Source organism: Cynocephalus volans, chromosome 11 (genome assembly GCF_027409185.1).
Source record: "Cynocephalus volans isolate mCynVol1 chromosome 11, mCynVol1.pri, whole genome shotgun sequence".
NCBI classification, from domain to species: Eukaryota; Metazoa; Chordata; class Mammalia; order Dermoptera; family Cynocephalidae; genus Cynocephalus; species Cynocephalus volans.
The window spans coordinates 78,080,569-78,092,638 of NC_084470.1; the positions used below are offsets into that span (position 1 = coordinate 78,080,569).

Sequence of the window (12,070 nt, forward strand, 5' to 3'; positions counted from 1 at the left end):
ACCCAGATGAAATTAGGAGTCTAAACTGCATATTCCCTACATTTTTTCCTTTTCCTTTTCCTCTGGCAGAGAGTTAACACTTTACTTTTGATATCTAATTTCCAACAGTTCATTTATCAAGGGATCTGTGATCCCACATTCATGAGCACAAAATGCTCACTTTCATCAGGGGTGTTTTGAGGTATTCTGTTATATTTTAATGGTTATAGTGAAGGACCTAAACATAGTATTTTAGGGAATAAATTGTATTATGGGATTTTGGTAATTGCTACTACAACACCATGTATCTCCTGCACATTTTCCTAAATCTCCTTGAGATCCCCAGCTTTAAAATCAACCCATCCTACTGGGAATCTTTTCTGATGTGAGAAATTAAAATGTTTCATTGTGAAGCAAGACGTGCAAATGGGCAACTCCTAGAAGGTGCCCAGTCATTAGTGCAGCCTCCTTAGAGTTTTCTCCTAGGATGATCATTTAGTTTATTACTTCTGAAAGGACAAACACACAGATGGGATGTTAGTCTGAAAAGAATATTTTCAAGATCTAATAAAGAAAAGAATGACCACTAAGCAGTTTTTAATAGATTACAAATCACTTTCTCTTCCACTTGAGTTTGCAACACCTTCTAAAACAGGTTTGCCAATCTCCTCTTTTATAGATGAAGAAATCAAGGCTTCTAGGAATCCAGTGACATACCCCAAGATTGCTCAGCACTTCTTAGAAGGACTAAAGATTTCACCTCTGAATCTTATACCTTTAAATTTCACTCTCCAATTCCATACTGCGTCCCTGATTCCCCAAGTCACTTTTAAAAGAAGGAACGCATCCTACTGAAACTAACAGAGGGAAGGACTGGAAGTACAAATGAGCCATAACTGAGAGACTTTTATGATGTGACCTCAGTGAGTGCAGGCGAGCTCAGGAGGGGGCTGACACTTGTACAGTATATGTGCCCCACAACCTCACTCCTGTAATGTTAGGACAATTTCATTTGAACTCCCAGCCAACTGAGAAACTAAAAGCAGACAGCGACAAGTCTGCGTTGTAACTTTGTGCCTTTTAAAATTAACCGAATCTTTCAAGTTCTGCTTTAAATTAGAAGTGGCTAATTGGATAAAGAGGAAAGAGCCACTCAGCTGATGAATGTAATGTAAAAGCTCAGTCTGAGTTAGTTCTAGCGAAGGAATGCACAAGAACAATTTCTCCAATAATGTTTTCATTACAAAGTGAAGGAAAGTTCCTATACTCTGTTCCAATACGAGGACAAGATGATATGTTGCAGCAGCCCAGGGAAGCATGCGGGCTGATAGGAAGTCTTTTTAAAGATACGCTTGAATGCTAAAACTTTCCAGTGCCAAACCCTGCGCTATCTTTTTTATAAATAAGGACTCCGCGTGCCCTCGCGAATGTTTGAGGTGGGAGGAGGGGTGACGACAGTAGGACAGCCTGCTGAGTCCGTTCTTATTAAATAGCCGAGCCTGTACCCTTGGAGCAAGAGGAGGGAGAGGAGCTGCTGACATTGACAATGAATCCAAACAGGAGTAGCAGTAGCGGTGTCCACCACGTTGGCTCTCTCCCCCTCCCGTCTGGCCTTCTGGGAGCTGTAGTTTTCGAGGAAGGGCTCCGCCGGCGAGCCAGGAGTCCCCTGCCCAGGCCGAACTACAGATCCCAGGTGGCGCTCGGCGTCGGACCCTCCCTCCCGGCTGCGAGTGTAAACTCACCGCGCTGGGGCGGGCGGCAGCGAACGGGTAAGCGGGCTCAGCTCGGCACTGCGCGGGGCGCACGGCTCCGGGAGCCCAGGCCCAGCCACCTACCCTCCTCCCCGGGGCTCTGTTCTCACTTTCTAGCAGTGAGAAGACGGGAAGCAGGAGCCATGCAGTCGGAATCGGGGATCGTGCCGGATTTCGAAGTTGGGGAGGAGTTTCACGAAGAGCCCAAAACCTACTACGAACTCAAAAGTCAACCCCTGAAGAGCAGGTGAGCGGTGACAGCTGGAAGGAGGCGGCGCGGCGGGCGGCTGGGGGACCCCGCGCCTCCCACCCCGGGGCGAGGAGGAAAGCCGATCGCCCCAGCTCGAGGACAAGGACCCCGTGCTCTTGCCCTGGGGCAGAGGGAGAACTGCCCCCCGCAGTTGGGGGCCGTGGCCGGTGCGCATCTAGGAGGCTCTGCCGAGCGCACTTCGGGGGTGTCGCGGGTAGCCTGGACGGTGCGTGCAGGCGCGGGGACCCTCGGCTTGGGGATGCCAGCTCCTGAGACTGGGTGGGGGCTGGGGAGCGACCCGGCGCGAGGTGGGAGAGGAGGAGCACTGAGCCGGGATGCTGTCCTAGTGGGATAGGGAAAAAAAGAGTTTCTAGTGAACCTTTTCTTTCTTTTTATAATAATAATTTAAAAAAAAAAAAAGAAAGAAAAAAGAGATGACCGGTAAGGGGATCTTAACCCTTGACTTTGGTGTTGTCAGCACCACGCTCTCCCATGTGAGCTAAGCGGCCATCCCTATATGGGATCCGAACCCGTGGCCTTGGTGTTATCAGCACCGACTCTCCCGAGAGAGCCACGGGCCGGCCCTCCACTGAACCTTTTCTGAAGATCCCGGTGGGCTGAAGGCTTGGAGACGGAGAGCTTGGAGTGGATTGAGACGCAACGTTATAGGGCATCAGTTAGTTCACCCAGTAGTGCCTCTTAGGATTCCGGCCCCTCTGGGAAAACCAGCCCTGTCGGCCCCCAGGTGAGGTTTGCCTGCGCTCTGCCTCTCGTCTTCCACGCCGGGCACGCGAGCACGAGTGCGGGAGGGGCAGCGGGTGGGCGTGTCTCCTCGTCCAGGTTAAGCTCCCGGGAAATAGAGTCCCATTCAAATCCAGGCCTTCCCTGAAGGGGAATTATCTCGGGCTGGGGAATTACTGGGAGTGTGTCCTGCTTGATGGCAACGTGTGTTTAATTCGCGGGGGACTTCACAAACGTTTTAGGAGGGGAGTGAAGACATCTGCGGGTCTGGCGCCCTGCCACCTCTAGTGCCCATTTCTTTGCACTGCTCTTGCAGGACCTCCATTCCTCTTCGCTGTTGGAGTGGGTTGGGTGTCTTCCTTTCTGTCTGTCCTTTGGCCACTCCGGATCCCTCTCACTTCTCATTTCCAATGTTTACTATGAGGGAGATGGTCAGTTGAGACTGTGATAGCAGAGAGGGCTTATGTCCCCCCCTCAGTTGTGAGGTAAGAGTAGGCTATAACTGGAAGTGTTCAGCAGTGCTTCTGCACTGATCTAATCCTTCCTACCATGCCTCTCACCGTGGCTAGGGCCTGGGTGAATGGGCCTGCCTGGCAAATGGGGAGAAGGGCCAGAAATCGGGCTGAATGAAGTAGGGCAACTGAATCAGGAGTGAAGTGTGCAATCTTTACTTCTGGAGAGCATGGGCATAATTCTTGCTCTGGTGGAAAGTGGAGCCAGGTTTGTTTCCTTCGGGGCTGTGGCAGGACTCTGAATCCAAGTTGGGGAAGAAAATCTGGAATCAGCAGACCCACTCACTGACTGCCTCTGGCTGAAGCAGCCTCTTTGCAGATGCTTAACACAGATTGGAAGGAAACCTCCTATGCAGTGAGATGCATAAAACCAGCCTTTAGTTGGTGGTTTTTCTTCATAATAGCTGTTTTGTGTGTGAGCATAGATTGTATGTGTTGGGGGCTGGGGGTTTTGAGTGATATTGTGTAAAGGGTATTGTTGGTTTATGCTCATCGGGGTTTTATCTGCATTTGGCTGAAGGGACCAGTGTTTTACTGAGCAGTCTCTGCTTTTGCTTCTATAAGCAAATGCTTACATGGCCAGAATGAGTGTGTGTGTGGAATCCTGAAAGAAATGAATTAACTGGACTGTTTGGAACATTTTTGATGGTAGCTGATACATAACATTAAATGAGTTTGAGAGAGAGAGGAAAATACCATCTGGAAAAGCCCAAATGTGTGCCATGAAACTCATGTTGAAGGATTTGGGCCCGTTCTCTTTCAGAGTCAGCAAAAATGACTTGCAAGGGTGAACATCCTTTGTAACTAGCTAGCTAGCAAGAACGTGTAAGGAAAAATGTGGGTACGTGGGAAGAAATGGCTTCACACGTCAGTGCTAGAAACAGGTGTGGCACAGAAACGGTATGGAGAAGGAAGCTAAATTAAAAAAGTTGTTGTAAAACTTGTATGTGGAGCAGACACATACTCTTTGAAATAAACCAGTTAAATAAAACCTGTGAATAAATATATGGAGTTGGCACCATTTCCCTGTACTGTTTTCCGCAGTTGTCTAAGGTATTGTCATTGACATCTGTTGTGTGACTTCAAAAGGGCTACACATTGTTCAGAATCTTCTGCTTTTTGTCTTAAGTCTCTTTGGGCTACCTCACTTCTTATAAGGCTTGGTTGGAAAAAGTTGAAATTGAAAGTTGCTGGAGTTGTTTTATTTTTCAGTTGTATTCTCTGGATTGTCCCTTGGAGTTGAATATATGTCCAGTCTGCTCACTTTTCTCACCAACTCCTCTGCTACCACTTTGGTCTAGGCTACTGTCAGCCCTCACCTGGGTTAATACAGTAGTGTCTTAACTGGTCTCCTGCCTTCTTCCCTTACCTGCTTTCAGTGGATTTTCAATATAGCAGCAACAATGTTCCTGTTAAAACTGATTCTCAACCAGGGGATGACTTTGCCCCCCAGGGGTCATTTGGCTATATTTGGAGACATTTTTGATGGTTACAGTGGAAAGGGATCGTTACTGGCATCTAGTAGGTAGAGGCCAGGAATGCTGCTAAATATTCTGCAGTACACTGGACAGCCTTCCACAACAAAGAATTATCTGGCCCCAAATAGTTTATAGGGCTGAGGTTGAGAAACCCTGTGTTAAAACTCAAGGCAGGTATGTCATTCTCTTCTCAAAACCCTCCACTGGCTCTTAGTTTTTCTCAGTAAGACTCCAAGTCCTTCAAATGGTACAAGGCTGCCTGCATGTCAGCTCTGACCTGATCTCTTGCTGCCCCCTCCCAACTCCTGCTGGTCTCCTACTATTCCTAGAGTAGCCCAGGCGCCTCCCCCTCAGGGCTGTTGGATATTGCACTTGCTTTTCCCTCTGCCTGGACCACCCTTTGCCCAGACAGCCACAGTGCTCACTCTCCCGCCAACTTCAGGTCTTCGTTTAAATGTCATTCCCATGATTCCCATCACACTAACAGTGTGGCCTTCCTTGACCAAGTATCTATAATTGCTCTCCCTCCAAACTTCCAGTCTTGCTTGCCCATCTGTATTTTTTCCGTATACTTACATTATAACCTAGCATATAACTTTCCAATATGTTATATTTTTTATGTGTTTCTCCATACTAGACTGCAAGCTCCAAGGGTGCAGGAATTTCTTCTGTTCTTTGTTCAGTATTGGGATCCCAGAGCCTAGAAGAGTTTCTCAGCCTCAGCACTACTGACATTTTGGGAAGATAATTCTTTGCTGTGGGGGACTGTCCTCTGCATTGCAGGATGTTTAGCAGTATCCCTGGCCTCTTTCTACTAAAGGCCAGTACTGCCCCCTCCACCAGTTGTGAAAACCAAAATTGTCTCTAGACATTGTCAGATGTCCCACGGTAGACAAAATCACTCCCATATCAGAACCACTGGCCTAGAACAATGCCTCGCACAATAAATATTTGTTTGAATATGTGTTGCTTTCTCCCTTGGTATCCTACTCGGGGTAGGGTGTTTGGTTTTTGTTTTTGCATTCAACATTGTGTTGCTTTTAAAATAGGTGTCCATCAGGTTCTCTCCAAAGAGCAATTTATATGTTCGTCATTGAGGCTAAGCTCAGAGTGTTTCATAAGGAAAGGCACACTTTATTCCTAACCCAGACCTCCTTGTCTTTAGGAATGTGAAGTTGCTGGATTTAGATGATGCGAATCCCTTTTTGGTCGTATTGACACGTAAGGCTGTGTCATATCATGGGAAGACGCACGCTATGAGAACAGGTTCTAATGAAGAATTGTTTGCACTTTGGTTCCTCTAACAAGGTTTTTGAAACCTTCATGTGTTCTCCTGGGAATGAGTTCTGAACAGTGGGAAGGGGGGGGGGCTGAGAAGTGCTGAATATCTAGCGTGAACCCTAAATTCACATAGGTATAGTCATGTGAGGGAGACAAATGTGGAACTGTTGAATTACCTTCCGGGAGTGAGGGAACCCTCGGTAGGTCTTTCAGACCTAAAAACAACATTTTGAAACACAGTAGTATCTTTAAGGCTCATAGTCCTTTTGTTTGATTTACTTGGTGCTAAATTCTGTGGCTTTGTAGTTGCTAATGCCCCTTTCCCAGACAGATTTCAGAATTGGCTTAATTTAATTCCAATTTCTTCTTTTTTTGGGGGGGGGGGATGGCAGCTGGCCGGTACGGGGATCTGAACCCTTGATCTTGGTGTTATAATACCGTGCTCTATCCGATTTCTTCTTAAATATTTAGTATTGTTTTAGACATCTGTAATTAAACTTCCTGCAAATTAGAAATGGGAATGACAGTGACTAGTAGGATATATCTACTGTGGGACAGGATACAGCAGTGGTTCCCGAATGCTGATTCAGAGAGAGGTCTGTGAAGTTTTCACAGGCTTAGGGTGAGATGAGAAAGACAAAGACTATTGTGTCACATGCGTCCTCACACACATGTATTTGGCTACAAGCTCACTGCTGTTTCTTGGATTTATGCTAAGATTTCCCCTCCTGTCTTTATAATAAAAAATGCCCTTTCTTTTATGAAATGATGATCTATTCTTGGCAAAATAAACTGTCAGTTTTTTTGTGGTTTCCTAAAGTTTTCTTGATTTTTCTGCTCTGTCCAACCTGCAGGGAACTACTAGTGGAGAGATTAAGAGCCTTGTTCTGGTATCAGTGTCTGTCCCTAACTAGTTGAGTGCCCTTGGGCAGGCTGGGTGACCTCTAACTTCAGTTTCCTCATCTGGCAAATGGAAGCCTGCCTCCTAGGGGTCTTAATAACATTAACTATGGGAGAGTATCGGCATGGTGCCTGGCACATAGTAAGTGCCCAGTAAATATATGTTAGCAGATGTTGTTTTTGATATTTTCTTTATTACTTAGGAGTGAGCTCTGACATTCTGGAAGGTGTTTGCCTTTGGTTCACTGTGGCTATCTTCTGTAAGGCAAATACTGTTATGCAATATAATTACCTCAACATTAGCAAATTCTTGTTTGCTTTACTCCTAATGAAGTGTTCACATAAGTTTTTTGCATTTTATATTCTTGATCCTATCCGTAATGATGCGTTTATGCTGGGTGAAAAAGCTAGCAATTGTGACATCAGTGCATACATAAGAATTCATATTCAGCACGTATTTATTGAGTCCTAGTATGTTGTGTGCAAATTAGTACTAATAATGATGGCTAACTTTTGAGTATGCACCCTGTTCTAAATGTTTTTACGTAGGTAAAATGTACTTAATCTTTGCCAAACCTTTATGAGGTGTTAATAATAAGTAAAAACAACAATGATATTAATTATAATTTTAAGAGCAGGTAACATTTATCTAGTGCTTACTGTGTACCAGGCATTATTCTGAATATTTTACTTGTATTAACTCTTACTTTGACCTTGGGCATATGTATTTCTATTATTCTCATTTTACAGAGGAGGAAACTGAGGCATACTAAGTAGATGGGGCCTAGATTTAAGGCAAGGCCATCTAGTTCTAGATCCATGCTTGTGTCCACTACTCTAGACTGCCACGTAAAAGGCACTGTGCATGACTGTGCAAAATCCAAAGATGCATCATGCTGTACCCTCTTTAGAATTCCCAGTGGGGTGAGGGAAAGAGAACGCGTGAATCCAGCTAATCAGACAAGGCACAGTGGGTCCCTGAGGGGCGGTGGGCATCAGCAATGGGAACTTAGAGGAAGAGGAATTTTCTGATGAATAGGGGTATTTGAGTTTGGCCTTCAAGGAGAAGCAATACTCAAACATGTTTCTCTACAACATCAAATAAAATGTTAGATGCTTTGGAGGGCATAATCCTAAAGTCGATATTTAGGGTTTTCATTTGCCTTTTAGACTTTTAACTAGATTCCCAGCTCATCCTCGTGGTCTGTGGGCACCTTGTTGTGGCAGAGAGACTAGAGGCACATGGACACATGTTTAGAGGGAGCCGTGCTTAGGCACTGTGGTCATGTCTTTGCCACTTAACTACTATATCTGTGTTCAAGATACTTAAAATCTTGGAGTCTCCATTTCTTTACCTGTAAAATGGGATCAATAAAACCCATCCTCTTAGGGTTGGCAGAAATTTTACAACTGAGGCAAAAATTTGTAAATGTGCTTAAGCATAGTGATGAGCACTGTTAGTAAATGATATCAATTCCTTCTTTTCTAGTAGAATTTTACCACAGTAGAAATTTTTTCCTTCTCATAACAATAACTGAAACACGTACAGAATCATGTATCTGAAGCAAAATAGACAAGATTGAGTTGCCTTAACCTGACAGATGTTCAAATCTTATTATGCAGATTAGTTTTGTACTATGATTAGATGGGATACTTGATTAAATTGGGATTGTAAGTGGTGTTTTTTTTGTGTTATTGAAGATTTCCTTTTCCTGGTTACTGCTATTTATAGATTTTAAGTATATGTATGTTTAATTCCTTTTGAGTTCTGCAGTGCAGTTTGCACAGGCTGATGTTTATATCTGCTCCAGTTGTGCAAGAAGTGGAAAATATCCTTTTTTTAGAACAGGTCACATGTGCTTACTGTCAGGAATAGGACCTCAGTGTAAAAAAATGTATCTTGGGACAAATCAAAGTTACTAAATTTCTCCCTCCAACTGCTTTGTTTCAGAGCTGGCAGTATTAGGATAAATAATAGGGAGGGGAAAAAAAAAAAAACCCTTGGCTAATTTTTTTGTCATCTTTCAAGGACCGTAAGCAAAAGTTTCATTTTGTGTGTGTTTGTGTTTGTGTGTTAAATATAAAATGTACTTTGCTGAGGGTTGTCTAATCAGAGTAAATTATAAAAACCTGTTTGGCTACACTCCAAGTATGCATTATTTGGAGAAAATAATCAAGAAGACAGGTCAAAGATATTAAATGCAGTCACCACAAGGTTTTGATATTGTAAAGACAAGTTTGCAGTTTATAAGGTTTTTGTGAGTCTAGTGAACACTGTGTACTCTGAGGAAAGGAATTATACCAAGGCATACGTTTGCATCTTTATTGAGACAAACAAGGGCAAGAAGACCTGCAAGGAGGTCTGGGATCTCTGTTGAAATTTCTGTTGCCAAGCATTTGGGGAGGAGGACCAGGTTTGGCTCCTCCCTGGTAAGCCCATTTCTCTAGGTTGTTTCTTAAACATGGCTTCTTATATCTTTGCTTCATCTTTCCTCCCTGCAACCTTTCATGCTTGCTGTGAAGAATAAAGAGGTACCCCTTTGGAGTGTTCATGAGACATCTGTTCTGAGATTCAGAATGATGAGGCTCTTATCTTTAGTGGCCAACATTGCTTGGGGATCCTCACGTGCCGGGCACGGTGCTAAGTGTGTTACAGATGGGAGTAAATTGGCCGTTCTCCATTGAGATGGAAGTTGAATCAGGGCAGGCTGAAAGGAATGTGATGCTTTTGGGGAGTGGGGTAATGGTGAGAAAAAGACACACAGGGATGTAAATGTCACCTCAAAATCATGAGGACTGCTATCGTCCTCCCTGAGGTGCTCCTAAACTTCCCTCCATCACTTTAAGCAAAGGAAGTAAATCTTTGGGGCCAGAAGGACCTGATTTCTTTGTTTTTCTACTTTTTCCTTCCCTTCTTCTTTTCCCTCCCTTTTTACAACAGTGATTTATTAAGCACTTACAGTGTGTCAGGCTCTCTGCTGGCCATAGAAAATCAAATGTAGAGCCAGACAGGCAAGGTTCCTGCTAGCATGGTGCTTACATCTTGGAGATGGGGCACAGTTCATAAAGAACCAAATAAATGAATGAGATAATTTTTGCTCACTACAATGAAAATGAAATAAGGTGTTATTGGTAGAGTGTGACTGGAAAAAAAGAAGAGGGCTTTATAGGTAGGATGATCAGGAATGATCTCATGGAAGAAGTGCTTCTGAGGCAAGACCTGAATGACTGACATGAAGGTACAAATCTTGGCACTGCTGCTCTCTAGCTCTGTGACTTTGGACAAGTTCCTCTCTGAACTTCAGTCCCTTCTTCTGTAAAATGGGGCAATAGCTACCCTGCAAGGCTGCTGCGAAGATGCAAGGTAATTTATGTAAAGCAGCTAACATTAGGCTTGACGCTTAGTGGGTTTGAAGAAGGCTCACAGGACTGGTTAAGGTAATCTATGAATAGTGGAAAAGGAAATGCGGACATAGATCTTCATTATAAGTGTTTATAAGTTGGTCTTAAGTGTTTTCCTAATGTTGAGTGAGGCAGAGATTTATGCTTGTCTTTATAAACCTAACCCTGAACTAAACGTGGGGATAGGTATTGTTATTTTTCTGATTCTTTCTTTCCTCTAGGATCATCTTACTTAGTGTTGCCTCCTTGTTCTTCTCGCTGTTGTCGCACTGAGATCATGTCTGACCATCCTTAGCCCAGGAATAGTTTTTTTGGATCAATTTTGAATTACTTGTTTTGGTGTAAAGGAGAAGTCCAAGTAACCAAGGATTAAAAAGTAAAGCCTCTTGATTTTACAAATTATACACGCCCACCACCAACAAATAAGTGGTGTAGAACTCCTGACTCCAGTTCTGTGTTTCAGCCCTTAGATCACGCTTCCTGTCCATGCTGATGTTAAATGTCAGGGTCAGTGCAGAAATGAAAAAGAAGAAGCTTTCTTCCTACGCACCACCTCAAGTGGTCACCAACTTTGACATCCTCAGGCAATGGCGTGTTTTGAATTCCACCACTTTAATAAAAAATCTTCAAAGCATTTAGATTTCGGTAGCTTTGATTCATGTACGTATGGAGCGGTAACTTACAAAAGGAAAAATCCTGGGTTGTGTGAGAGCAAATATTTTAAATCCAAATGCTACAAAGGGCACTGGTAGAAACTTGTCCCATCAGAAACTGTGGCTCCTTGAGCAATTTCAGGAAGGCATCTGTGGTCTTTGCCCTCTGCACCCCTGCCTCTTTTCCAAGTGGCCTAACATGCTGAATCATTCACACATGTTCATCTATTTTCCCATGTGATAAAGGCCAGCATTGGAAAAGTGGTTGCCCCCAGTGTTGGCAGAAAGCATAGGTTGTATTTGTAGAATAGGATTTCCTTCTGGGAAGCTTAACTCGCCCCAGTGGGAAGAAGATTTGATGCAGAGAAGATGCTTTTAGCCTGATGGCTGTGGTTATACATAAAGTTACAAAATGACAGATACGAACGCTATATTTACTTTGATACCCTTACCATAAAAATGTTCTAACTGGAGATTTAAAATTTGGTGAAAGGAAATGCACATGGAAATCCTAAAGATAATTTCCTACCTTAATTTAGGACCTAGCCCAATCCTGGCAAAGTCTATGAGAGGACCTGAATGGGATGTGGCCACATTGTTCCTCATTGTATGAGGTCTGTCCCAAACTGGTGGAGGTAGTACTCTAAAACTGAGTCCAGGAACAGGTGCTCAGATATGGCAGCTGTCATATTGTAAAAGTCCCCTCTCCATCAAAAGGAGTGGGTATATATATATTTTTATTTTTTAGCACCTGAAGTTTTTCAGCAAAAGGTGGAAAGGTATTATTTCTGTGTTGGCTTTGCTCTGTTGTATTACTGAGCCTGCATAACTGCACCATCTAAATTTAGCATGTTGGCACCTCGGCCAGTAGAACTCTTTGTAACTAATTTATAATGCAGAGAATGACTGTGAATAAATATTAACATAGTACTGGCTAGTTAGGGTCATTTACTTTCAAGGGAAGAGGATGACACCAACTATGTGTACTTGAAAATTCTATTTATTTATTTTTAAAGGAAGAGTTTACAGTAGCTTATATGAGGCAATCCCTAAAAATATAAGCAACTGGCATGATTCCTGGTGACATTCTAAATAAAATTTGCCCGTTTGCTTCAAGGAAGTA

General features: G+C 43.5%; 1 protein-coding gene across 9 annotated transcripts in view; it reads left to right on the forward strand.

The window, feature by feature from the left end:
• Window positions 1-1,744: 1,744 nt before the first annotated feature.
• Window positions 1,745-12,070, forward strand: part of MITF (melanocyte inducing transcription factor) — a 211,339-nt gene continuing 201,013 nt past the window's right edge. For all 9 annotated transcript variants that reach the window (XM_063114138.1, XM_063114140.1, XM_063114141.1 and 6 more), the window contains exon 1: window positions 1,745-1,977. In XM_063114138.1, coding sequence (XP_062970208.1) covers window positions 1,874-1,977 — 104 coding nt within the window. In that variant the 5' untranslated portion in view covers window positions 1,745-1,873. The remainder of the gene's footprint in view (window positions 1,978-12,070) is intronic.